The sequence below is a fragment of the Ranitomeya variabilis genome, chromosome 4, assembly GCF_051348905.1.
Source record: "Ranitomeya variabilis isolate aRanVar5 chromosome 4, aRanVar5.hap1, whole genome shotgun sequence".
NCBI classification, from domain to species: Eukaryota; Metazoa; Chordata; class Amphibia; order Anura; family Dendrobatidae; genus Ranitomeya; species Ranitomeya variabilis.
The window spans coordinates 296,343,291-296,369,840 of record NC_135235.1 but is presented as its reverse complement, the minus strand read 5'-3'; the positions used below and the strand labels follow the sequence as shown (position 1 = coordinate 296,369,840).

The 26,550-nt window shown below is 44.4% G+C and overlaps 1 protein-coding gene across 1 annotated transcript; it reads left to right on the top strand.

Moving 5' to 3' along the window:
* Nucleotides 1–1,457: 1,457 nt before the first annotated feature.
* On the top strand, nt 1,458–23,916 carry LOC143764568 (arylacetamide deacetylase-like 4). Its single transcript, XM_077250252.1, has 4 exons — nt 1,458–1,688; nt 10,418–10,640; nt 21,199–21,262; nt 22,561–23,916. The coding sequence occupies exons 1-4, from the start codon at nt 1,512–1,514 to the stop codon at nt 23,315–23,317; spliced, it is 1,221 nt and encodes a 406-aa protein (XP_077106367.1). The 5' UTR covers nt 1,458–1,511; the 3' UTR covers nt 23,318–23,916.
* The last annotated feature ends 2,634 nt before the right edge of the window (nt 23,917–26,550 follow it).

Sequence of the window (26,550 nt, the reverse complement as noted above, 5' to 3'; positions counted from 1 at the left end):
TCTTGTGGTAAGTCACCTGCTGGTTTGTTAGGGCACAGCATAAACCGCAGCAGGGTTGAACAAAGTAAACGTGGCCTTTCTTGCCTAATGGCAAAACGAAAAAAAGATAAATTCCAATAAAGTCATTTTTGCTGCCGGATTCACCCACAGGGAACACTCAAAGTCCTCAGCTCCTCCTGGAGCCACTTCTGGAGACTTTCCTCTCCAAACACACAACAGAGGAAAAAAATTGTGGCTGAACATTTAACTCCCCAGCTTCAACCTGGAGATATGGTGAGTAGGCGTCTGCCCATCTCTCACATACTCACCAAAAAAAAACCTGGTCCTTTATCATGACTGGTTAACCCCTTCAGCACATAGCTTGTTGGAGAGAAACGTATGAGTTTTTAGATCACGGAAGAAAGCAATCTTCGTGACACATATCTCCCCTCACATACCACGCCAGTGATCTTGTCACAGGGAACCTGTCACCAGAAAAAAATGCTATTAACCTGCAGATATGAGGTTAATCTGCAGGTTAACCCCTTTATCCCGCACCCCATTTTCGTTTTTCATTTTCGTTTTTTCCTCCCCTTCTTCCGAGAGCCATAACTCTGTTATTTTTCTGTCCACATAGACATATGAGGGCTTGTTTTTTGCTGGTCAAGTTGTACTTTTGAATAACACCATTCATTTTACCACATAGTGTACTCAAAAATGGGAAAAAAAAATCCAAGTGCAGTGAAATTGTGAAAAAACACACAATTCTGAATTTTTTGGGGGGGATTGTTTTCACGGTGTACATTTAGTAGTAAAATTGACCATGCAAAATCTGGAGATGGCATAAAAAAAATTGGGGGAGTTGTGTCCCCATTTTCCAAGACCCGTAACATTTTTATTTTTCGTCTGATGGAGCTGTATCATAGCTTTTTTTTTGCGAGGCGAGATGAAGTTTTATTAGTGCCATTTTTGGATAGACATGATTTTTTAATCTATTTTTTTATGTAATTGTGGCCACCAAAAAAAATTTAATTTTGGCGTTCTTCAATTTTTTTTGTTACGGTGTTTACCGATCGGCATGTCCGATCTTGATCCAAGTGTCTGATCAAGATCTGCAACACAAGTCTATGTGTCCATGAAAAAAATATCGGATCACACTCAGACACTATCCGAGTGTTGTCTGTTTTTCACGGACTGCTAGATAGGTGAAGGTGGAGAAATTTTTTTTGGTTTTTCATACAAGTAAAAATGATGAAACTCTCACCAAAATTACTGATAAAATCGTGGACAATTTTACTCATGATGTTTGAATGAGTCTTTAACATGGTTCATGCAGGAAAGAAAAAATAAAAGTGCAAATTACACCCCCAAAAATGGAGTAAAAGGAATAGCTGCCCCTTATCATATTATAAAGATCTTGTGCTACTTCTCCTTTAAGTGTCAGTTACACTCTGTTACCATGCATTTACTTCCGGCAATAACTATGGAGGCTCACAAGGAAGAGGGAGAAGAAACAAGAAACAGCTGCAGGAATGCTCGGAGTATTGTGTGCTCCTCTCTGTGCAATCGGCATTTTCCTTGCCTTGTGCCTTCTAATATTTCTGGGAGTAACTTGGCATGAATCCTCAAAAGTTCAGATCCCATCAGGGATTGCAAATCCTGATTTACTTTGGAGAATTCATACATTTTCTACTGGTGCATTCATCCTGGTGAGTCCATAGCCTGAGCCCCCCAAAAATCTTATCTGTGTTGTTTTTTTCTCTAATTTTGCCTTACAAATTTCAGGACCCTAATTACGGTTGTGTGAGCCCACAGCGGTGCAGCTGCTGGGATCAATGTAGTCATTGGGGTTTTAGGGTATGTGCACACGCTGCGGATTTTGCTGCGGATCCGCAGCTGTGGGTCCGCAGCGGTTTCCCATGAGTTTACAGTACAATGTAAACCTATGGGAAACGAAATCCGCTGTGCCCATGCTGCGGAAAAAAACGTGTGGAAACGCAGCGGTTTACATTCTGCAGCATGTCAATTCTTTGTGCGAATTCCGCTGCGGGTTTCCACCTGCTCCAATAGAAAACTGCAGGTGAAAACCCGCAGAGGAAACTGCACTAGAAACCGCGATAAATCCGCAGTAAAAACCGCAGCGATTTTGCACTGCGGATTTATCAAACCCGCTGCGGAAAATTCCACAATGGAATCTGCAGCGTGGGCACAAGCCCTTATAAAACTACACTTACACCCTAATTATAATGGACAAGCGTGCTTTTTGTATGTCATTCGGTACTTTTTTTAGGTGGGTAGAACTTGGTTTGCAACAATTTTTCCATAAATGTTCAAAAGTGGATAATTTTTTTTTTTTTTGCTTTGTTCCCTGCTTTTTTTTTTTTTTTTTTTTTATTCCTGCTGCTTTACTTGAATTTTCTGATTTTTCTTTCCCCTTTTTTTTTTTTTTTTTTAAATCCGCCATACTGTTCTTTTTATTTAGTGGATCCAATAAGCTAATTTTTAGGGTATGTGCACATGTTGCGGATTCGGCTTAGGAATTTCTGGTGCGGATTCTGCCTCTCCTGGCAGAAAACGCACCTGCGGTTTTTTGTGCGGTTCCGCAGCATTTTTTTGTGCGTTTTTGCTGTGGTTTTCTTGCGGATTTGCTGCTGTTTTTACCCCAGCGGTTTTCTATAATGGAGTGGGTACAAAAACGCTGCAGATTCACAAACAAGAAGTGACATGCTATTTCTTAAAAACCGCAGCGTTTCCGCAAAGTGTGCACAGCATTATTTTTTTTTTCACTGAATTACATTGTACTGTAAATCAATTGCAGATCTGCAGCGTTTCTGCACCTAAAAAAACGCTGCGGATCCGCAGCAAATCCGCAACGTGTGCACATACCCTTACCGTCTTCACCGAGGGCGTTGCTCACATATTTGTAGCTCGTGTCTTTAGGCTGTTCTGCACTTTTACCCTATGAGCCGCGCCTTCTTGCAAAGGCTGTAAAAACTAGCACTAAATAAAGAGGCTCATATCTCTGGAACCGTATGGTGGATTTGCAAAAAAAAAAAAAAAAATGGGATCATCAAGGAATAAAATAAAAAGCAAATCCTTTTGCTTTTTGAGGTTTGCTAACCCCTGAGGCTACTTTCACACTAGCGTTAACTGCAATACGTCGCAAATGCGTCGTTTTTGCGAAACGCCGCATCCAGCAAAAGTTTTTGCTGGATACGTTGTTTCGTCATAGAGTAACATTAGCGACGCATTTGCGACGCATTTGCGACGCATTTCCAAACGGTGAATGCGTTTGGCGGCGTTTGGGCGTATGGTAGCGGTCCGTCGGGAAAACAAAACGCTACATGTAACGTTTTTTGCTCCCGACGGTCCGCTTTTTCCGACTGCGCATGCGCAGTCGGAACTCCGCCCCCACCTCCCCGCACATCCCCGCACCTCACAATGGGGCAGCGGATGCGTGGAAAATATGCATCCGCTGCCCCCGTTGTGCGGCGGAGACCACACTAGCGTCGGGAACGTCGGCCCGACGCGCAGCGACGGGTTGTTCCCGACGCTAGTGTGAAAGTAGCCTTATCAGTCACTGTTAATAAGAGTAGTCTATATATTGCTAACCCCTAATACCCCCATGTGTCAGAAAAACAAGGGATTTATTAATACATGGAGGTGCGGCTCTTTCCTTGAATTTTAAGGGTATGTGCACACGTTCAGGATTTTTCACGTTTTTTTCGTGATAAAAATGCTATAAAAACGCATAAAAAACTCATACATGCATCCTATCATTTAGAATGCATTCTGCATTTTTTGTGCACATGATGCGTTTTTTTCCGCAAAAAAAACGCATCGCGGTAAAAAAAAGCAGCATGTTAATTAATTTTGCGGGTTTTTTGCATTTTTCCCTCTATTTAATACATTGGGAAGCTCCAGAAAAAACGTGCAAAAACACGTAAAAACCACGAAAAAAAGCATGCTGATTTCTGGCAGAAATGTCTGGTTTTTGTCAGGAAATTTCTGCAAGAAATCCTGAATGTGTGCACAAACCCTTAGTGCTCGCTCACACCACCTTTAGTAATCGAACGAGTGTTATCTGATCGCACTTGGACCAATGATATGTAATGGGGCAATGCTTATCAATATTTTACTCTTCGCCACGACAGCACCCCACTGGAGAGAGGGATCCGCCCCGCAGGTACAGGAAACCTATTGAGAAATAAAATGGGGCGGTCCGCCTCTCCTCCTCAGTTTAGGTTTCCTGTTCCTGCAGGAACGACAGGATTTCTATGAAGATAAAATACCTGGGCATGCAAGCCGCCTGTGCGGTGTCTTTTAAGAACGGCAGGGGCTGCAGTCCAGAGGCAGCGTCGGGGGAGATCCGTTTGACGGCTCCCTCCTCGCCTGACAGAAGCCCGGATGATGACCTGGTCCGGGTAGGGCCGCCGGGCATCATTTCCGAAGCAGGTGGCAATAGCAGGCGCCGGAATCCTCGCTGATCAGGTGAGGACAGCGTTCCGGAAGTGAGTCCGGGGCCCGGACTGCGCACGCGCCGACCACCACCAAGGATTTACCCGGAAGTATAGTTTGAACTTCCGGACTATCCAAGCTGCGGCCGGCGGCGGGGGGAAGGTGCGGTCCTTGCGCATGCGCAATATGGAGGACGCTTAGGCGCCATATTTAAATCAAATGAGCGCCACTATCTGGCGATGTAAGATGTCATCCCCAGGTGCCATGGACCCTGAAACAGGAGACCAAGTACCCCCTGCCAAAGATCGTCCCAGCAAAGGATCTTCAGACACCGGTCATAAGAGCGGTTCGGTGGTCAGATCCAGGACAGGATCTCGGGCTTCTGATCCGGTATTATCAGCTTCACTGGGTGAGTGTGAGTGACTCTACCTATTAAGCTAATGCTATTTCCCCTCTCTCTCTCTCCTCCCTTCCCTCCTTCTCTCAGCGCACGGGTCAGGGGAAAAAACGTGAAAAAACAAAACATAAAGAATGTGCTCTATGTAGCCAGCCCCTACCCGACTCATACCCCAAAAAACTTTGTCAAGGCTGTATAACTGAAACCACACAAGGAGCGGCAATGTCCATTACGGACTTGCGTACCATTATCAGGGAAGAATTAAGAGCTATATCCCAAGATAAACCGCATAAATCCAAACCCAAAATACCGACACCCTCGTCAAATTCAGACAGTGACCAGGTTGTGTGTTCAGACGCCTCCTTATCATCATCATCATCATCATCATCTTCATCGTCTGAAATTGAGGGACGTCCTTGCTTCCCGGTGGAAAGTGTGGACAATTTAGTGAAATCAATACGAGACACTATGGGGTGTGAAGAGACAAAAGGAGCACAAACCACGCAAGATATAATGTTTGCGGGTTTGGCAGAGAGAAAAAGGAGATGCTTTCCGGTCATACCGGCAGTAAAAGCGTTAATAAAAAGGGAGTGGGAAAAGCAAGATCAGAGAAGCTTTTTACCCTCATCGTCAAAACGAAAATACCCGTTTAGTGACGACGAGCTTCTCACATGGACAAAAGTCCCTAAAGTTGACGCTGCTGTAGCCTCTACCTCGAAGCAGTCAACTTTGCCTGTAGAAGATGCGGGACTGCTCTCGGATCCTCTGGATCGCAAAGCCGAGTCCTCCCTAAAAAGATCCTGGGAGGCAACTACGGGAATATTTAAGCCAGCAGTAGCAAGCACTTGCACAGCCAGATCAATGCTCATATGGATAGATCAATTGGACCAACAAATTGAGAATAAAACCCCAAGAGAGAAATTACGGGCAGCCATCCCCTTAATACGGGGTGCAGCAGCCTTTATGGCGGACGCATCCGCGGACTCCCTTCGGTTAGCGGCAAGGTCTGCAGGTCTGGTAAACAACGCAAGGCGTGCACTATGGATGAAAAGCTGGAAGGGCGATGCGCAGTCAAAATCGAAAATATGCGCCATCCCATGTGAGGGTGAGTTCCTCTTTGGCAAAACTCTAGATGACATACTAAAGAAGGCGAAAGACAGGAAAAAAGCTTTTCCTGACTCTTCCATTCCCTTTTATAGGAGAGCCTTCAAAAGGAGACCGTTTGGCAAAAGAAAGCAAACGGATAGGTCTACAACATGGACCGCTAAAGATGAAAAGCAGAGAGGTACCATGTTCAGAAGACCCAACCCCTCAAAAGATAACAAATACTGAGGATATACCAGTTGGGGGTAGACTGAAGTTTTTCACTACTCAATGGGAAAAGATAACATCTAGCTCGTGGGTTTTAAATATCATCCGAGATGGAATTAAATTAAAATTCTCTCGTGTCCCCCACGAGTCTTATATTATAACATCTTTCAGCTCGCCTATACAGCAACAGGCGTTAGAGCTTGAAATTCAAACCCTATTATCAAAACGGGTCCTAGTCCAAGTTCCGGTGGGACAGGAGGGTAGGGGGTTCTACTCTCCCCTATTCTTAACTTCTAAGCCCGACGGTTCTTTCAGGACAATCATTAACCTTAAAAAACTCAACTTATTTATCGAAAATTATACCTTTAAAATGGAGTCCATTAGATCCACCATAAAGCTCCTCTTCCCAAATTGTATGATGGCGGGCATTGATCTAAAGGATGCTTACTATCATCTCCCTATTCATGATAGATACCAAAAATTCCTCAGAGTGGCGGTAAAAATCAACAACGAGGTTCGTCACTTCCAGTATGCGGCTCTGCCCTTCGGCCTCTCAACAGCGCCGAGGATCTTCACCAAGATAATGCTAGAGGTGATGTCCTATCTTCGCCAGAAGGAAACTTTGATTGTGCCCTATCTGGATGACTTTTTGGTAATAGGAAATTCAGTTACTCAATGTTCTGATCGTTTAGCTCATGCAATTTCCTCCCTACAGGACCTGGGCTGGATAATCAATACCGAAAAATCCAGACTCACTCCACTTTCCCGTCAAGCGTTCTTGGGGTTCCATTTAGACTCTATATCTCAAAAGTGTCTTCTACCACAGGTAAAAATTCAACTGATCAGACACAAAGTCCTAGCTGCAATAAACAAACCACGTACATCCCTAAGACAGGCCATGTCATTATTAGGGTCTCTTATCTCTTGTATACCTGCAGTAAGATGGGCTCAACACCATACTAGAACACTGCAACATCAAGTTTTACAAGAGGATAGACGGTTATTGGGTCACCTAAATACAAAAATAACCTTATCTCAAGAGGTTTTAACTTCCTTAGAGTGGTGGCTAGACTCAAACCATTTGATGAGTGGGGTTCCATGGGTAATAACACCATCTCACATCATAACCACTGACGCCAGTCCTTATGGTTGGGGCGCTCATATGGGAAATGATTACTGCCAGGGATTATGGAACATGGAGGAAAGCTGCAGCTCCTCAAACTTCAAAGAGCTAAATGCTGTAAAATAAGCCTTATATCATTTCCTCCCACAGCTTCGGGGGAAAGACGTCAGAGTCCTGTCCGACAACACCACCACGGTGGCGTACCTAAACCGGCAAGGAGGTACGAGATCAGAAACTCTGATGTCTTCTGCTACAGAAATTTTAAACCTAGCAGAAAGTCATCTAACATCCCTTACTGCATTGCACATAAGAGGAGCAAGCAATCAGCAGGCGGACTTTTTAAGCCGACACACCCTGAGACAAGGAGAGTGGTGTCTAAACCAGCAAATATTTCTGGACATAATATCTCTTTGGGGCCGTCCTCAGATAGATCTTTTCGCCACAAGAAAAAACAGAAAAGTCCGGAGATTTGCTTCTCTATATCCAGCGGATCACCCGGACATTCTGGACGCTCTCCAAGCCCCTTGGCAGTTCAGTCTGGCGTACGCGTTTCCTCCGATCATATTGCTACCTCAAGTTATACGCAAAATCAGAGAAGAAGGGGCGAGAGTTGTACTGATAGCTCCATTCTGGCCCAAGAGACCATGGTTCTCATGGCTACAGACTATGTCGGTCTCAGATCCTTGGGTCCTCCCCTCAACGCCCAACCTTCTCTTCCAGGGTCCGTTTTTCCACCCTCAGGTGGACAATCTCCACCTGACGGCCTGGAACTTGAGAGGCAGATGCTAAGATCGAGAGGATTCTCGGGGGGTTTAATTGATACGCTTCTCCATAGTAGAAAACCCTCCACCACAAAAATTTATACAAGAGTATGGAGAAAATTTTTTCAATTCCATACATCTACCAACACATCAGAGATTCCGATACATTCTATCCTGGAGTTTCTTCAAAAAGGGAGAGAACTAGGTCTAACTGTAAACACCTTAAAGGTTCATGTTTCAGCACTAGGAGCCCTCTATGGCCATAACATTGCGGGGGATAGATGGGTATCCAGATTTATTACGGCCTGCGAAAGAATGAATCCAGTTAACATACCTAGAATTCCACCCTGGGATTTAAATTTAGTCTTACAAGCCCTAACAGACTCTCCATTCGAGCCAATAGACTCAATACCAATCAAATGTTTATCACTAAAAACGGCCCTCTTGGTAGCACTGACTTCAGCTAGGAGAATCAGTGACATCCAAGCACTCTCTATAGATCCACCTTTTTTGTTAACTTTTCAGGATAAGTTAATTCTTAAACCAGACCCTTCCTACCTACCCAAAGTAGCGAAAAAATTCCACAGGTCACAAGAAATAATCTTGCCCACTTTCTTCAGTAATCCCTCCACTCCTGAAGAACAAAAATATCACACTCTAGACGTTAAAAGAATAGTGTTAAAATACATTGAAAAGACCAGCAGCTGGCGACAGAGTAGGGCTCTGTTTATTTCCTTCCAGGGAGTCAAGAAGGGTCATGGAGTAACAAAAAGCACCTTATCCCGGTGGATCAGAGAGGCTATCAGACTGGCTTACTCCGCGAGGAAAGAAATCCCTCCGGAAGGCATAACGGCACACTCCACCAGAGCGATGGCATCCTCCTGGGCAGAGAGGGGAGACGTCCCGATTGAAACTATATGTAAGGCGGCAACGTGGTCAAATCCTTCTACATTTTATAACCACTATAGGCTAGACCTATCGTCAACTTCTGACCTAGACTTTGGCAGGACTGTCCTCAGCACGGTGGTCCCCTCCCTAGGTGATGGTCTCTGAAAGATCTCCAGTGGGGTGCTGTCGTGGCGAAGAGTAAAAAGCCGGATTACTCACCGGTAATGCTCTTTTAGTGAGTCCACGACAGCACCCTCTTACATCCCTCCCTATATTAACATAATGCATATTATTGGAGTAAAATCCTTTTAATCATAAGCAAATAAGTTTAAAGAACGAAATAAATGATATTTGCCTAACACTGGCGGTCCTCCGGGTACTCTGAAATCAAAACTGAGGAGGAGAGGCGGACCGCCCCATTTTATTTCTCAATAGGTTTCCTGTTCCTGCGGGGCGGATCCCTCTCTCCAGTGGGGTGCTGTCGTGGACTCACTAAAAGAGCATTACCGGTGAGTAATCCGGCTTTTCTTTCTTATACCGATTCGTCATAAGAAAAATAATCACAATATGCTGCTATTTGACACGTATATTAGATGAGACTATGATTGCTTGGAAATCATCGAACTGCACTTAGATGGCATCCGAGTGCAGTCCGATTTCCCCGGACTCACAGAATGGAGAAATTTTGTCTTCATCTTCTCCACACACAGTGTGCTCGCATCCGAGAGAATCGGATCGAACTATGCTGACAGTGTGATCAGAATGTCATTAGCATAATCAACCTGATTATCTCAGATGAGAGAATCTACGGTCATGTGATCCTAGCCTGAGGGAGTTTTTGGCTTGGCTATCTTCATGTCTACGAGGCCTCATTCAGACATCCATTTTTTTATCAGTATGCTGGATCCAATTTTCTTTCATTTTTGGGGGGGGTTTGCGTCTGATTTTATCATCAGTTTATCATGTTTTTTCTCGTGTTTAAACTTTTAGGGTATGTGTCCACGTTCAGGAAACGCTGCATTTTTGACGCAGCGTTGAGCCGCAGCGTCAAAAACGCAGCGTCCAGATGTTACAGCATAGTGGACTGGATTTAATGAAATCCCGTCTCCACTGTGCATTAAAAAACACATGCGGAATTCCCGCAAAAACGCACATGCGGTGTGTTTTTTCAGAACGCAGCATGTTGCTACAATGAACAAAACACGCAGGAACACCGCAGGTGACCTGCCAGTGACCGCAGGTGCATTTTTGGTCAGGATTTTACCTGCATAAAATCCGGACCAAAGCCTGAAGCAAACCTGAACGTGGACACATACCCTAAAACACGACAATTGGCCCCCACTAATTATCTTTTTTTTTTAATAATTCTTTTTTTTACCTAGAGACATCTACCAATTATACATTGCGAAATCAAGCAGTTGCCCATATTGTTTGTTAATAATTCACCGGACTGTTTTTGGGGACCTTCAATATGAAATTATTTTTATTTTTTTTTCATAGGGGAAGGCTCTTGATAAATTCGGAGTAGGGAATGTTGCAGGCCTTATTAACTTTTTACAAAAAATATCAGTACCCAAGCCGAAGGATGATCCAGAGATCTTCAAGAAAGACTTAGAATTTGGAGGAGTGCCGGTGAGAGTCTACCAGCCCCGATCTCCTTCAGCTGGTGGCAGAAAAGGAGTCGTGTTCTTTCATGGAGGAGGATTCATGTTTGGAAGTATTGGTAAGGAAATCAGAGGATGATCCGTAACTGTTCATTTGTCTTAGGGCTCATGCACACAGCTGTATTATAGGGGTCATCCATTAAGGGGTCTACAGCTCTCTCAAATGCTTCGGATGTCCAAGTTTGGTCTGGGGAAGTATAAGCGAGGCAGTCCATAGTGGTTGTGTGGCACCCCAGGGTCCTGGTCCTCACAGTAGCATTGCTTTCCTCACAGGGAAGGTGATGTTACGTTTGGAAGCGATGAAGGATATCTTTTATCAGGTAACCACAATACACACAACATGTTCACACTCCAGGCCACAAGGGGGAGCTTTTGATCCTATTCCTAGGTGACTCCCCTATATATATTGTGGTTTGGAGGGAAAGAGGAGTCAGATTGTCAGAGAGACAGAAGAGAGCAGACTGACATAGAGTGTCAGAAGATCTGAAGGGGCCGTGTAGTCTGAAGCACTACAGCTCCTGGAGAATGAGCGATACAGAAGGAAAGGACATTGTTCAGTGAAAGTGAAGGAGAGTGAGGCACAGGCGAGGACCGCAGCGAGCAGACTGTCTCCCTGGCAAAAGCGCAGAAAACCGGTAGCCGGCACACCGAGGTTGTAAGGGACTCTAGGACTTCCATCAGAACCCGGCAGGACAGCTGAACTTCAAGTTACCTGTCCGCCATACACACCTGAAGACACAGTAACACATACAGCCCGGGGCGTGATAGAGTCCCTGTAAAAAGGCTCGAGTTACCTGTCTTACAGGTATTGTCCTATCCTATATGGGGGACAGAGAGAACAACTGTGAGGACCTTATGTGAAGCCATAGGTAGTAAGGGACTTCAATACTACCGCTCTAGAGGAAGGCTTTTAACTCCACCTGGTAAAGGGGACTCTGGATTCGCTTCCAAACTGGCCGGATTCTGCCTGCCCTGTGATCTGGTACCCTGGACTGTGGCTGCTTGAAGACTTCAGTAAACCAGGTAAAGAGACTGCAAACCTGTGTCCTTGTTCTTTACTGCTCCATTCACCATCTTCCATCTACACATCGGGAGCCCTGGGGATATACTTCACCTGTGGGTAGTTATACCATCTAGCTGCCATAACATCACCCCAGTGGACCCCTTAAAGCAGCGTCGGTCACCCTGACCGAATACCACAGGTGGCGTCACGAACATAAACTTTATTCAAAAACCCCCTTTTACATGGGCGCCCAGGGCCACGGACCGGGTCGCCACCGTGACATCCCCCTGTGAACACCGGACCCGGTACCGGGTACCCCACTGCCCTGGCGGGTGACTCATCTGCATAACGATGTCACGCGAATGTTGAGAGACCAGTGTGGGAGATGAGTGTCTGATATTTTTATTTTACACTCGAGAATATAGTATTTAAGATGGGGTTGTCCAAGTAGTAGACTCTGTTTCATAAGGTGCTGTATTTTATAGAGATGTTTTGGAGATACATGAGTCCTCTACTATGTGTCTATATTTCTCAGATTTCATGTGGAAGCTTTCTGTATGAAGTGGTCTATGGGAGAATATCTCTTTATATCCTGAGTCCGTTGGAGACTCCATGCATTGTAAGGCTCAGTGGTTAGCACTGTACTATGTATAGGGCAGCACGGTGGCTCAGTGGTTAGCACTATGCTATGTATAGGGCAGCTCAGTGGTTAGCACTGTAATATGTATAGGGCAGTATGGTGGCTCAGTGGTTAGCACTGTACTATGTATAGGGCAGCTCAGTGGTTAGCATTAATATGTATAGGGCAGCACGGTGGCTCAGTGGTTAGCACTATGCTATGTATAGGGCAGCTCAGTGGTTAGCACTGTAATATGTATAGGGCAGTATGGTGGCTCAGTGGTTAGCACTGTACTATGTATAGGGCAGCTCAGTGGTTAGCATTAATATGTATAGGACAGCACGGTGGCTCAGTGGTTAGCACTATGCTATGTATAGGGCAGCTCAGTGGTTAGCACTGTAATATGTATAGGGCAGTATGGTGGCTCAGTGGTTAGCACTGTACTATGTATAGGGCAGCTCAGTGGTTAGCATTAATATGTATAGGGCAGCACGGTGGCTCAGTGGTTAGCACTATGCTATGTATAGGGCAGCTCAGTGGTTAGCACTGTAATATGTATAGGGCAGTATGGTGGCTCAGTGGTTAGCACTGTACTATGTATAGGGCAGCTCAGTGGTTAGCATTAATATGTATAGGGCAGCACGGTGGCTCAGTGGTTAGCACTGTACTATGTATAGGGCAGCACGGTGACTCATTGGTTAGCACTGTTCTATGTATAGGGCAGCACGGTGACTCATTGGTTAGCACTAGGGTTGAGCAAAACGGATCGTTCATTTTCATAAGTCGCCGACTTTTGGCAAAGTCGGCGTCTCATGAAACCCGACCCGATCCCTGTGTGGGGTCGGCCATGCGGTACGCGATCTTGGCGCCAAAGTCGCGTTTCGTATGACGCGTTTAGCGCCATTTTTTCAGCCAATGAAGGAGTGTGGGCAGAGTGATGACATAGGGGTTAGGGGCATGCACGGCTATCATCATTTTATCGCTTGTGCGCAGTAGGGATTTGCAATGTGTAACACGAGATTTTCTGTGCTGGGACGGAGGGGAATATGGGACGGAGGGGAATATGGGACGGAGGGGAATATGAGAGAGAGAGAGAGGAAAAAAAAAATAATATATATATATATATATATATATATATATATATATATATATATATATATATATATATATATATATATATATATATATATATATATATATTTTTCTCTTCGCCACGACAGCACCCACTGAGAGAGGGGATCCGCCCCTAGGAACAGGAAACCCTACGGAGAGATAAAAGGGGCGGTCCCCCTCGCTCCCACAGTTTGGTTTCCTGTTCCTACGGGAATCCACGGAGAAGAGGATGCCTAGCCTGGATGCCGCTTGCGCAGTTTACCTGTGAGGACGGCAAGGGCTCCAGAGCTGGATGCAGCGTCGGGGGTCCTCTCGTCAGTTTCCCCCCTCGGCTGGCAGACGCCATGAGGCCACAACTGCAGGGGTTCCTGGCTCATGGGAATCCATCCGGGCAGTCTGCGGGACCTAGCGCCGAGGAGAGGTAAGCGCTGCGCTTTGGCGAGCGCTCAGGCGGCGTGCAGCTCCACAGTTTACCCGGGAGTCCTGAATTGAAACTCCGGGCGGAGGAGGAGGTGGACGGCACCCGCGCTGATGCCGGTGACAGCGCGAGTGCATACAGTATGGCCGCGACCCGGAAGTGGTTAGCACTTCCGGGTTCAACCGGAAGAAGATGGCGGCCCCCATGTAAAAAGGACACCGGCACAAGCGCCCGGTGTCCACAATGGATGCGTCACAGACCCCTGCGATGCTCTCCATAGAAGACACCACGGCCACCCTGCGTACACGGGGCAGCAGCAGTCGCTCCAAACAGAGCGGATCCTCCAGGAAGAAATCCGATTCTCCACCTAAACCTCCTCGTCAATCGGTACCGTTAAAGCTTCACTGGGGTAAGTGTGCTCCTACCCTCATAAGCTGACTGGTGTTCCCTTTCCCTTTATACACTTAGGGAAAGAAAACAGAAAAGACGAAGCACAAACAGTGTGCATTATGCCTCCAGCCTCTCCCGGATAGTTATAAAAAGAGGTTATGCAAATCATGTATTGCTTCTACCTTGCGGGAGGAGGCCTCAGTTAAATCTGAGGACATCAGGCTCATGATAAGGCAAGAGTTACAAACCTTGCGAGATTCTGAGAAAGAGCCACATACTAGAAGTAAAAAAGGATATGAATCCCCTATATCTGACCCATCTTCGGATAGGGAGAAAGCGGACTCTGACATCTCCTGCGAATATGTTTCCTCGGACGAGGAACAGGATACATGCTTTCCCACGGATAGTATTGACAACCTGGTCAGGTCCGTGTGTAATACAATGGGTATCGAAGATTCTAAAATTCCCAGAACACAGCAGGACATTATGTTCGCTGGCTTATCGGAAAAGAAAAGGCCTTCTTTTCCGGTGATAGCAGCAATAAAATCTTTAGTTAAAAAAGAATGGGAAAGCCAGGGCCAAAGGGGGTTACCTCCATCCTCCAAGAGACGGTATCCCTTCAATGATGAAGAGTTCTCGACATGGTCAAAAGCGCCAAAAGTAGACGCTGCGGTAGCATCTACATCTAAAAAATCTTTGCTACCTGTGGAGGATTCAGGCTCATTACAGGACCCGTTAGACCGTAAAGCCGACTCACTACTAAAAAGAGCCTGGGAGTCGTGTACGGGAGCCTTCAGACCATCTATCTCTGCTACATGCACCGCTAGGTCCATGTTGGTCTGGCTGAGTGACCTAGAGGAAGGTCTTAAAAGTGGTCTTTCCAGAGACAAACTGCTGTCCTCTATACCCTTAATTAGAGGGGCTACAGCTTTTTTGGCGGATTCATCGGCCGATTCTATACGTTTGGCAGCCAAATCAGCAGGTCTCACAAACGCGGCACGCAGAGCCCTATGGCTTAAGGGCTGGAAAGGCGATCCACAGACAAAGTCTAAGTTATGTGGCCTCCCATGTCAGGGTGAGTACCTGTTTGGTACCAAACTGGACGAGATTCTAACTAAAGCGGGGGAGAGAAAGAAGGGCTTCCCTAATAACAACTACCTTCCATTCTATAGGAAAGCGTTCCGGAAGCCCATATTTAATAAAAGAAAAGATTTTAAAAACCAAGATCGCTGGACCCCTAGAGACGCCAAACAAAGAGGTGCATTCTTTGGGAAGCGCCCTTTTAAATCTGAAGACAAGCCCCGTTAGAGCAGATCTACCTGTGGGAGGTAGATTATCCTCTTTTTCAGACCAATGGAGGAAAATAACTTCGAACAATTGGGCTAATAATCTCGTCACCTCTGGCTTAAAATTAAAATTTGCCCGAGTCCCTTCGGACTCATTTCTATTGACTTCTTTAAAGTCACAGGCTCAACAGGAGGCATTACAGCAAGAAGTAATGAATCTGCTATCCAAAGGAGTTTTGGTGGAGGTTCCATTTCTTCAGGAAGGGAAAGGATTCTATTCCCCGCTGTTTCTAATCACAAAACCTGATGGATCATTCAGAACCATCATAAATCTTAAAAAACTGAACACCTTCCTAGAAAATCAAACTTTTAAAATGGAATCCATTCGATCCACTGTAAAACTCCTGTTTCCCCATTGCTTTATGGCGGTTTTGGACTTGAAAGATGCGTATTACCATCTACCAATCTGTAAAGAGCATCAACAATTTCTCCGCGTAGCGGTTATATTAAATGGATGTATACGGCACTTTCAGTATACAGCAATGCCCTTTGGACTATCAATTGCTCCTAGGGTATTTACTAAACTAATGTCAGAGGTTATGTCTTATCTAAGATTAAAAGACACACTCATAATTCCGTACTTAGACGACCTGCTTGTAGTGGGAAAATCCCCCTCACAATGTCAGCAAAGACTATGTCATATGATCTCATCCTTACAGAACTTGGGATGGATAATAAATTGGGAAAAATCTAGACTGATCCCGACAACCCGGCAGGTATTTTTGGGAATTATATTAGATTCTCTAAGTCAAAAATGTTTCCTCCCAGAATCTAAACAAATAACTATTAGGGATAAGGTTCAGTCCATACTAGGTAAACCTATAATTTCCCTCCGGGAAGGTATGTCCTTGCTTGGCTCCTTCACGTCATGTATCCCAGCAGTTCCGTGGGCGCAGTTCCACTCGAGGTGTTTACAGTATACAATTTTACATGAGGAGATAAAATTACAGGGGCGATTACACGGTAAAATTTCCCTTTCTAATGACGTAATCCAATCCCTAACCTGGTGGCTACAGCCAGATCATCTAGTTAGTGGGGTTCCCTGGGAGGTCAAACCCTCAAATATAATTTTTACGGATGCCAGCCCTCAGGGTTGGGGAGCACACTTGGGGGACCAGGTTGTCCAGGGGCTGTGGTCGGTTACGGAGTTAGACGACTCCTCTAATAAAAAAGAACTAAAAGCCATCTATCATGCCCTATGTGAATTCCTCCCACAGTTACACGGAACACATACCAGGGTACTCTCAGACAACATGACATCGGTGGCTTACATCAACCATCAAGGCGGAACGAGATCAGGCACTCTCATGTCTATAGCCGAAAACATCTTGACTATAGCCGAAGATCATCTTCTGTCCTTATCAGCGCTACATATCCGGGGGATAGACAACGCCAAAGCAGACTTTCTCAGTCGTCATACCCTCCATCAGGGGGAGTGGGTGTTAAATCGTCGAATATTCTCTATGATAACTATGAAATGGGGTATACCCGACATAGATCTCTTTGCCACAAGAGACAACAGGCAAATAAAAACATTCGCCTCAATGTTCCGAACAGACAACCCCGATGTTCTCGACGCCCTCCAGATTCCATGGACATTTCAGAAAGCATATGCCTTTCCCCCGATGATCCTTCTTCCAACAGTCATCAGGAAGATAAGAGAGGACAGAGCGAATGTAATCTTGATCGCTCCATTCTGGCCAAAGAGACCATGGTTTTCCCTGCTCAGAGCCATGTCCATCTCGGATCCATGGATTCTCCCAGAGAATCAAGATCTGCTTTTCCAGGGGCCCTTCAACCACCCTCATGTGAAGGGTCTACGGTTGACAGCCTGGAATTTGAGAGGCAGCTGTTAAAACTAAGGGGCTTCTCTGATAAAGTAATTGATACCCTATTGCTGAGTAGAAAAAGATCCACTACATCGATCTATGTGAAAGTATGGAGAAAATTTTTAAGCCTCTATCCCTCAGCCCTGTCAAAAGAAATTCCAGTCCCTATTATTCTTGAATTTCTCCAAAGAGGACGTGATTTAGGCCTTTCAGTTAACACCTTGAAAGTGCAAGTTTCAGCGCTAGGGGCTTTGTATAGTCACAACGTTGCAGGAGATAGATGGATATCCAGATTCATCTCAGCCTGCCAGAGAGCAGAACCAGTCCATATTCCCAACTCACCTCCTTGGGATGTTAATCTGGTCCTTGAAGCCTTAACAAATCACCCGTTTGAGCCTCTACATTCTGCTCACATTAAACATGTCTCCCTCAAAACAGCTCTCCTTGTTGCCTTAGTATCGGCAAGAAGGGTCAGCGACATACAGGCGCTATCAGTAGATCCTCCATTTATGTCAATATTACCAGATAGGATTGTCCTAAAGACAGACCCTTCCTACTTACCTAAAATGAGTACCAAATTCCATAGATCTCAAGAAATTCTCCTTCCTGCCTTCTATAATAATCCTACAAATCAGGAAGAAGAAAAATACCATACCTTAGATGTGAGAAGGGCTGTAATAACCTATCTAGATAGGACTAGCGCCTGGAGGAAGAGCAGGGCTCTCTTTGTTTCCTTCCAGGGTCAGAGGAAAGGAGCTGGCGTTACGAAAAACACATTATCCCGATGGATTCGGGAGGCGATATACCTGGCCTATTCGTCTAGAGGGGAAGATCCACCTGAGACTGTAAAGGCACATTCCACCCGGGCGATAGCATCATCCTGGGCAGAGCGGGCAGAAGTTCCAATAGAACTCATATGTAAGGCCGCAACCTGGTCGTCTCCTACTACTTTCTATAGTCACTATAGACTAGATTTATCTGCCTCCACTGACCTGTGTTTCGGTAGATCGGTTCTTAACACGATAATCCCCCCCAAATAACTGTCTCTGAAAGTCTCTCAGTGGGTGCTGTCGTGGCGAAGAGAAAACACCGGATTACGTACCGGTAATGCTCTTTTATAGAGCCACGACAGCACCCCTTCACTTCCCTCCCTTATATATATATATATATATTAGTTTACATATGAGCACAAATAAGGGTGATTGGTTCTTGTAAATATTAGTAGTATAAGATAAAATGATGATATAGAATTGCCTACTAATACTGGTGGGCGGTTCCTCGCGATCTCTGTAACCCAAACTGTGGGAGCGAGGGGGACCGCCCCTTTTATCTCTCCGTAGGGTTTCCTGTTCCTAGGGGCGGATCCCCTCTCTCAGTGGGTGCTGTCGTGGCTCTATAAAAGAGCATTACCGGTACGTAATCCGGTGTATTCCCCATTGATGTGTATAGGGTTTCGTGTTCCGGCCGATCCTCGACTTTTCGCAGTAATCGGCCGATTTCGCCCGACTCGACTTTTCGCGAAACATGACTCGACCCTAAAAAGGTCAAAGTCGCTCAACCCTAGTTAGCACTGTACTATGTATAGGGCAGCTCAGTGGTTAGCACTGTACTATGTATAGGGCAGCTCAGTGGTTAGCACTGTACTATGTATAGGGCAGCTCAGTGGTTAGCACTGTACTATGTATAGGGCAGCTCAGTGGTTAGCACTGTACTATGTATAGGGCAGTACGGTGGCTCAGTGGTTAGCACTGTACTATGTATAGGGCAGAACAGTGGCACAGTGGGTAGCACTGTTTTGCTTCACTGGGGTCCTGGTTTGAAATCCCACCAATGCCAACATCAGTAAGGAGTTTGTATGTTCTCCCCGTGTTTGCGTGAATTTCCTCCGGGTTCTCTGGTTTCCTCCCACGGTCAAAAGACATAGTGATAGAGAATCTAGATTGTGAGCCCCAATGGGGACAATGATGATAATGTCTGTAAAACGCTGTATAATATGATGGCGCTATATAAGCAACGCATATTAATAATCATACTGAGCGGGAAGGGGAGGTGGTGTCATCTTTTGAAAGATGAGAGGTATTGTGAACGCCATTTGCATTAGAAGCAGGAGCCCGCCAATTGTGCCTCCTGTATCTGGCTCTTTTCGTTATAGCTCTAGTATCATCTCTATACAGTTGTGGCCAAAAGTATTGACACCCCTGCAATTCTGTCAGATAATACTCAGTTTCTTTAAAATTATTGCAAACACAAATTCTTTGTTGTTATTATCTTCATTTAATTTGTCTTAAATGAAAAAACACAAAAAGAATTGTTCTAAAGCCAAATTGGATATAATTCCACACCAAACATAAAAAAGGGGGTGGACAAAAGTATTGTCACTGTTCGAAAAATCATGTGATGCTTCTCTAATTTGTGTAATTAACAGCACCTGTAACTTACCTGTGGCACCTAACAGGTGTTGGCAATAACTAAATCACACTTGCAGCCAGTTGACATGGATTAAAGTTGACTCAACCTGTGTCCTTGTGTGTACCACATTGAGCATGGAGAAAAGAAAGAAGACCAAAGAACTGTCTGAGGACTTGAGAAACCAAATTGTGAGGAAGCATGAGCAATCTCAAGGCTACAAGTCCATCTCCAAAGACCTGAATATTCCTGTGTCTACCGTGTGCAGTGTCATCAAGAAGTTTAAAGCCCATGGCACTGTGGCTAACCTCCCTAGATGTGGACGGAAAAGAAAAATTGACAAGAGATTTCAACGCAAGATTGTGCGGATGTTGGATAAAGAACCTCGACTAACATCCAAACAAGTTCAAGCTGCCCTGCAGTCCGAGGGTACAACAGTGTCAACCCGTACTATCTGTCAGCATCTGAATGAAAAGGGACTGTATGATAGGAGACCCAGGAAGACCCCACTTCTTACCCCGAGACATAAAAAAGCCAGGCTGGAGTTTGCCAAAACTTACCTGAAAAAGCCTAAAACATTTTGGAAGAATGTTCTCTGGTCAGATGAGACAAAAGTAGAGCTTTTTTGGGCAAAGGCATCAGCATAGAGTTTAAAGGAGAAAAAAAGAGGCATTCAAAGAAAAGAACACGGTCCCTACAGTCAAACATGGCGGAGGTTCCCTGATGTTTTGGGGTTGCTTTGCTGCCTCTGGTACTGGACTGCTTGACAGTGTGCATGGCATTATGAAGTCTGAAGACTACCAACAAATTTTGCAGCATAATGTAGGGCCCAGTGTGAGAAAGCTGGGTCTCCCTTAGAGGTCATGGGTCTTCCAGCAGGGCAATGACCCAAAACACACTTTAAAAAGCACTAGAAAATGGTTTGAGAGAAAGCACTGGAGACTTCTAAGGTGGCCAGCAATGAGTCCAGACCTGAATCCCATAGAACACCTGTGGAGAGATCTAAAAATGGCAGTTTGGAGAAGGCACCCTTCAAATATCAGGGACCTGGAGCAGTTTGCCAAAGAAGAATGGTCTAAAATTCCAGCAGAGCATTGTAAGAAACTCATTGATGGTTACCGGAAGCGGTTGGTCGCAGTTATTTTGGCTAAAGGTTGTGCAACCAAGTATTAGGCTGAGGGTGTCAATACTTTTGTCTGGCCCATTTTTGGAGTTTTGTGTGAAATGATCAATGTTTTGCTTTTTGGTTCATTCTCTTTTGTGTTTTTTCATTTAAGACAAATTTAAATTGAGATAATAATAACAAATAATTTGTGTTTGCAATCATTTTCAGGAAGAAACTGAGTATTATCTGACAGAATTGCAGGGGTGTCAATACTTTTGGCCACAACTGTATGTAAATGTGACCGGTTACTATTTGCAGCAGAGAATTGTTGTTGTTTTTTATTGATAGAACGGATCCGATAACTCATGTCTTGTTTATTTGGTTTTAGACACGTATGACTCTCTCTGCCGATACCTAACAAAAAATTCTGGAGCCGTGGTCGTCTCTGTTGGGTAAGGAGACATCATTCTGCTAACATTTCCTTACATTATAATTAAACTACCGTAATAATGTAGGTATGATGTATTATGTGCAATGTGTTCATCACTTCAGCCTTCAGTAATGTGACGACTAATTTCCAAAAGTGTTTTCCCAAACAATCAATCCGATTTATAAAGGTGAAGTCTGTTTGGTTGTGTGGGGAACTGTCGAAATTTTTGTCTTTAGTAGTTTGTATACACAAGTCCTAATGGGGAAGTAAATAAAAGGAAATCTGTCAACTTCACTCCCCCTGAATTATTTATATGTGCATGTACCTCTTTCAAAGACAAGCCCAGCAATACCTTTACATGTCCAGTCCGTTCCTCCATTACTGGGAAATCACCATTTGAATTGATATGCAATTGAGATGGAAGAGCTTTGGTAGATCTGAAGCATCTGTCACTCCAGCTCTATTCAGCACAGATCGTCGCTTCATCCTGCTTGCTTGACTGACGGACTCCTTTGCTTACGGTCGCAGATCATAGAAGCTGTCAGTCAAGCAGAAGGAGGTGGCACTGGGTGTGGGATAGAGCTGCAGTGACGTAGGCTTCAGATCTATCATAGCTCTTTAGCCTCAGTTGCAGATCAATTCAAAAGGTGATTCCTTAGTAACAGAGGACTGAACTTCCCTAATAAAGGTATAGCTGAACTTGTCTTTGAAATAGCTACATGTGCATATAAATAGTTTAGGGGGGTGAAATCCTGCTGACAGATTATTTATAGCTGCTTTTTCTAAGCAGCTTTTTTATTTAGATTTTTTTTCATTCCATTTTTTTCAAGGGCCATAAATAAACTGTAGTTTTGAATGTCGCCCTTTAATTTACCATGAAATATACAATAAAAAGGGAGGCACGGTGATAGAAGGTGGGTGCAAACTGCAACGATTGGATCTAGCTCTGGTCACTGCAGATACAGGTAGGTTCTGGCTATATCACAAGAAGGGAGGAGAAGCTGCCCATGGCAATCACTTACCTGTTAACTCTATCTATGTGTCGGAAACATTTTGATCATTTAGGGGGTCCCCAATTCAGGACCCGACTCTAATTCTTGGGGCACGAATTAGCTGCAAACATCTCTATCTCTCTGGAGGAAGTAGCCTGACCATGGCTTGCTGTCAATGGACATGGTGTAAAAATGCAGGGGTAATTATTAATACCTTAAGCAGAGTACCTCCAGACTTGGTAGAGGTAGTAAACAATGCCTGTGAGAACCTTATAATATTCAGGTATTTACCTTTGTTTCACAAAAACATTTTGATTAATAATTTTAGGTACCGTCTGGCCCCAAAACACAGATGCCCGGCTGCATTGGATGACTGTATCGTGGCTACAGTTCACTTTCTGAAGACGACAGAAGAACATGGAGTCAATCCTTCTTCTGTTATAATATGTGGAGACAGTGCCGGGGGCAATCTTACAGCTGGGGTTTGTCAAGCTCTTGTGGGTAGATCAGATATTCCAAAGCCTCTTGCCCAAGTGTTGATATACCCATCGGTCCAGAAGGCGGACTTTAATGTACCATCTTACCAACAAAACAAGATGGTCCCATTGTTACTCCGAGAAAATGCTTTATACTACTCACTGACCTATATAGGTGGTGATCTCTCTTTATCAAAAGAAATGATGAAGGGCAGCCATGTTCCTCCTGATGTAAGACAAAAATTAAGTAAATGGTTGGGTTCTGAAGAATTTAAGGTTGAAGGCTACAAACCTCACATCATGGCGCCCTTTAGTAAAGACGTTTATGAGAAAATTAGGAAAGTTCTTGACCGTCCATGTTCTCCATTGTTCTCTGATGATGCTGTGATCCGGCAACTACCACAGGCCTACATACTAACATGTGAGTTTGATGTTCTCCGCGATGATGGGATACTCTACAAGAAACGGTTGGAGGACAATGGAGTCCTGGTCACATGGTATCATGTTAAAGATGGCTTCCATGGAATTGTCAGCTTTTTTGATCAACCTGATGCGGTTTCTGGAAAGCTGGCTGTGGATAATGTTATTACTTATATTAAAAACCTTTAACTCTTAAAAGTGAAAAAAATTGGTGATTTAGATGACCCAAAATCTTATTCTGTTTCAAACGATGAATTTCAGCTTTATTTTTTCAGTTCTATTATAAAATTACCTTTTACTCAAGGGTTTATCTCACTCAAGTTTCGATAGATGAGGTCCATACATGATGACATGTGTCAATGTTATCTAATCTGTAGTTTGTTTTGGAAAAAAGGTCAGATCCGAACCTGAAAGGCATCAATAAAAAACTACTTGAACTTCTCCAAGAGTATGGAACTACTCTTCAACCAATAGCAGCACGGTCAGTATCATATATCTGTACCTCTTCAATTGATGTGTAAATGTTTGACACAGTGCTTAAATGAGAAGTAGAAAGGTGCTTGACATCCAAAACATTGTCAATTTATCAATTGTATAAAAATCTGTACTAGAGCCTTTATCGATCATACATTTAGTTGTGACTTTCTCATATGGGGCATGCACTTTTTTGATTCTCCAGACTCTAGAGCTTTACTTCATTCCCCAACTATCTATTAATCCAGAACATTTGATAATCCACTACTGTTGAACACCTGTAAATGCCTAATAAAAGGAATTTCACCAAGCTACTTATTTGTTTGGGTTCAGTTACTCACAACTTAGTGATCTTTCAGATGTGCTAGTGTTCACCGTAGGTCATTCGTTAATGTTGTCTATGATCTTATAGATTTTTCTTACGGTCTTATCGTATACATAATGTAATTCCATGGGGACCTTGTCACGGGAAGCCTAGGTAGGCAAGAGCTAATAACCCGGGCTCCTGCGATTTCCCTCAACTCTGGGAAACCCTGACTGACCCTCTCCCAGAGTTTACACTGATGGTGTGCATGTCTGGGCCTCCATCCTCACCCTGTCTCCTGTTTCAACCCTAGGCTGAAACCACCACCCACCACCCAGTGAAGAGACCACACACCAATACCCATAGTTAGCACAGACAAGGATAACGGAAAATATGCACCACGCCGCAGTCACACATAGTGTATTCCTAAGTGCACAGGGCAAAACAAATACAAATATAGGAAGGAGAAAATATGACAAACGGAAATACACCACCAGATACGATACTCCTTCTCCTAGACCACCACTTCAGACCGAGATGCACAAGACAGAAGCTATAATCGGCGACGCCCAATGTTCAGAAGAACAATTTAAAGGCAGTGGGCGTGACCCAGCTTCAAATCCGAGCACCAGCTAAATTAACCCCGGACCAGCTAGATAAAATCTAGCCGACGCCACTGAGCGCATAGTGGACAAAAACGGAATTACCGCTGTCTATCGAATGCCCTAGTATGAACAGCGTCCGACATGACAGACCTCAAATCTGTTGTTTTATTACAAATGTCCCCCAATGGCAGGGGGACAGCTATAATGCCCATAGGGTTGAAACCCTATTACTGATTGAGGAAAAATTGGACAGCGGATTGAACAGATCTATAACTTCCACTCTATGAAACTGGTATACCTGGCCCAACGCAATAATTCTCCAACCCAAAGGTTACAGGAACCTGCTGCCTTGGACCCTAGGTGTGACCTTCTTAATGTACAGTTCCTCTAAGAGGACATGGGAAAAATAGCCAGATAATGGTGAGGCCTACTCCCTAATGCGGACCCCTAGAGGTTTGCACTACGGACCTTTGAGTAAAAGCTCACAGACGCACAGAGGACTTAAAAATCCTCCAGAAAATTGACAAAAAAATACAGAGAAAAAAGCAGAGATGGTTACCTGCTGAAGCCTCCAAACAAATGCACCAGCAGGGCGCATCGGACCCGATTAATGATGGCAACAACACAGGTGCAAAAAATACCGATGAAACAACCACTTTCAATCCAGTATTGGTTGTTTGGCATTAGTGCACAAAAAGATAAGCGATAATAGTCTGTATGTGGCATTGTTCACACAGGCAATGCAGAGCATCTGGTTTACAGCCTATTAGTAGCGCACATACAGGTGGGCTGCCCAGTGCTACAAAATGCATGCTGTGTGAATAGAGGCCTCTAGTTTACAGAGCCATCTTGGCCTCTATTCACACAGCATGCATTCTGTAGCACTGGGCAGCCCGCCTGTATGTGCGTTAGTAATAGGCTGTAAACCAGATGCTCTGCATTGCCTGTGTGAACAATGCCACATACAGACTATTATCGCTTATCTTTTTGTGCACTAATGCCAAACAAGCAATACTGGATTGAAAGTGGTTGTTTCATCGGTATTTTTTGTACCTGTGTTGTTGCCATCATTAATCGGGTCCAATGCGCCCTGCTGGTGCATTTGTTTGGAGGCTTCAGCAGGTAATCATCTCTGCTTTTTTCTCACTACGGACCTTTGTCAGTTCCAGGAGTCTATGCAGGGCCATCACCACTATTTTTTCCTGATTATGGACTATAAACCCCCCAGCGAGGTTTCCCAAGTTGCCACCTCATTTCTATCTCAGGATATTAAGCCTGCTTTTATCAGCTAGCAGAGAGCTAGGAATAAATGTCCAACTCAATCTCCAATCTACCTAGGGGAAACGCTGAGTCAGCCTCACTATGTTTTGGGAAATGACTGCAATGGGAAAATTGGGGTACAAGAAATCAGCGGATACGGGATAACAGAGAGGCAAGTGAAGCTGTATGCACCAGATATTGCAGTAGGGGCAGTCACATACAGGAGCAGCAGAGAAGTACATGCAGTACAGAACTTCAGCAGTAATATGATTAACAGCCGATACATATGCAATCAAGGACTTGCAGTAGGGATATGGTTAAAAAACAGAAACATAAATGCAATTTGTTAACTTGGTTGCAGAGAGGCAATTACACACAGAAATAATATATGTATAGGCTATAAGTATTACCAGATATATGACTGAGCTAGGAAATAGTTGCAGATTGCAGGATAGCAGACTGGTGTTTGCTGATGTGTTGATTATTCACCTGGATGTATCTGAAAGGCTGCAACAAACTCCTTTAAATATCCTAGTAAATGAATGCAATGCTTCCTGAATACTCAGTCACACATGGATGCCTGAGCCGGCCTTAACATGCCTTGGGTGATGACCTTAAAGATGGTTTCATGGTTTTCAAAGTAACCTGGCACAGGCTAGTACAAAGGGAGATGGCTATAAGAGAAGGAAGCAAGGCCCAATGCTGGAGTCGGGATAGTTAAGTAACAGTTTTACTTTGAAAGACCCCAGAGGTGGATGCAGCCAAGGGACATTTAAGGG

What these genes read in the sequence shown, in the direction of transcription:
- LOC143764568 (XM_077250252.1), top strand. Translation starts at nt 1,512, where the DNA reads ATGCTCGGAGTATTGTGTGCTCCTCTCTGTGCAATCGGCATTTTCCTT. An exon ending in CTACTGGTGCATTCATCCTG is followed by an intron (nt 1,689 to 10,417) that starts GTGAGTCCATAG and finishes TTTTTTTCATAG; the next exon opens with GGGAAGGCTCTTGATAAATT. An exon ending in ATTCATGTTTGGAAGTATTG is followed by an intron (nt 10,641 to 21,198) that starts GTAAGGAAATCA and finishes ATTTGGTTTTAG; the next exon opens with ACACGTATGACTCTCTCTGC.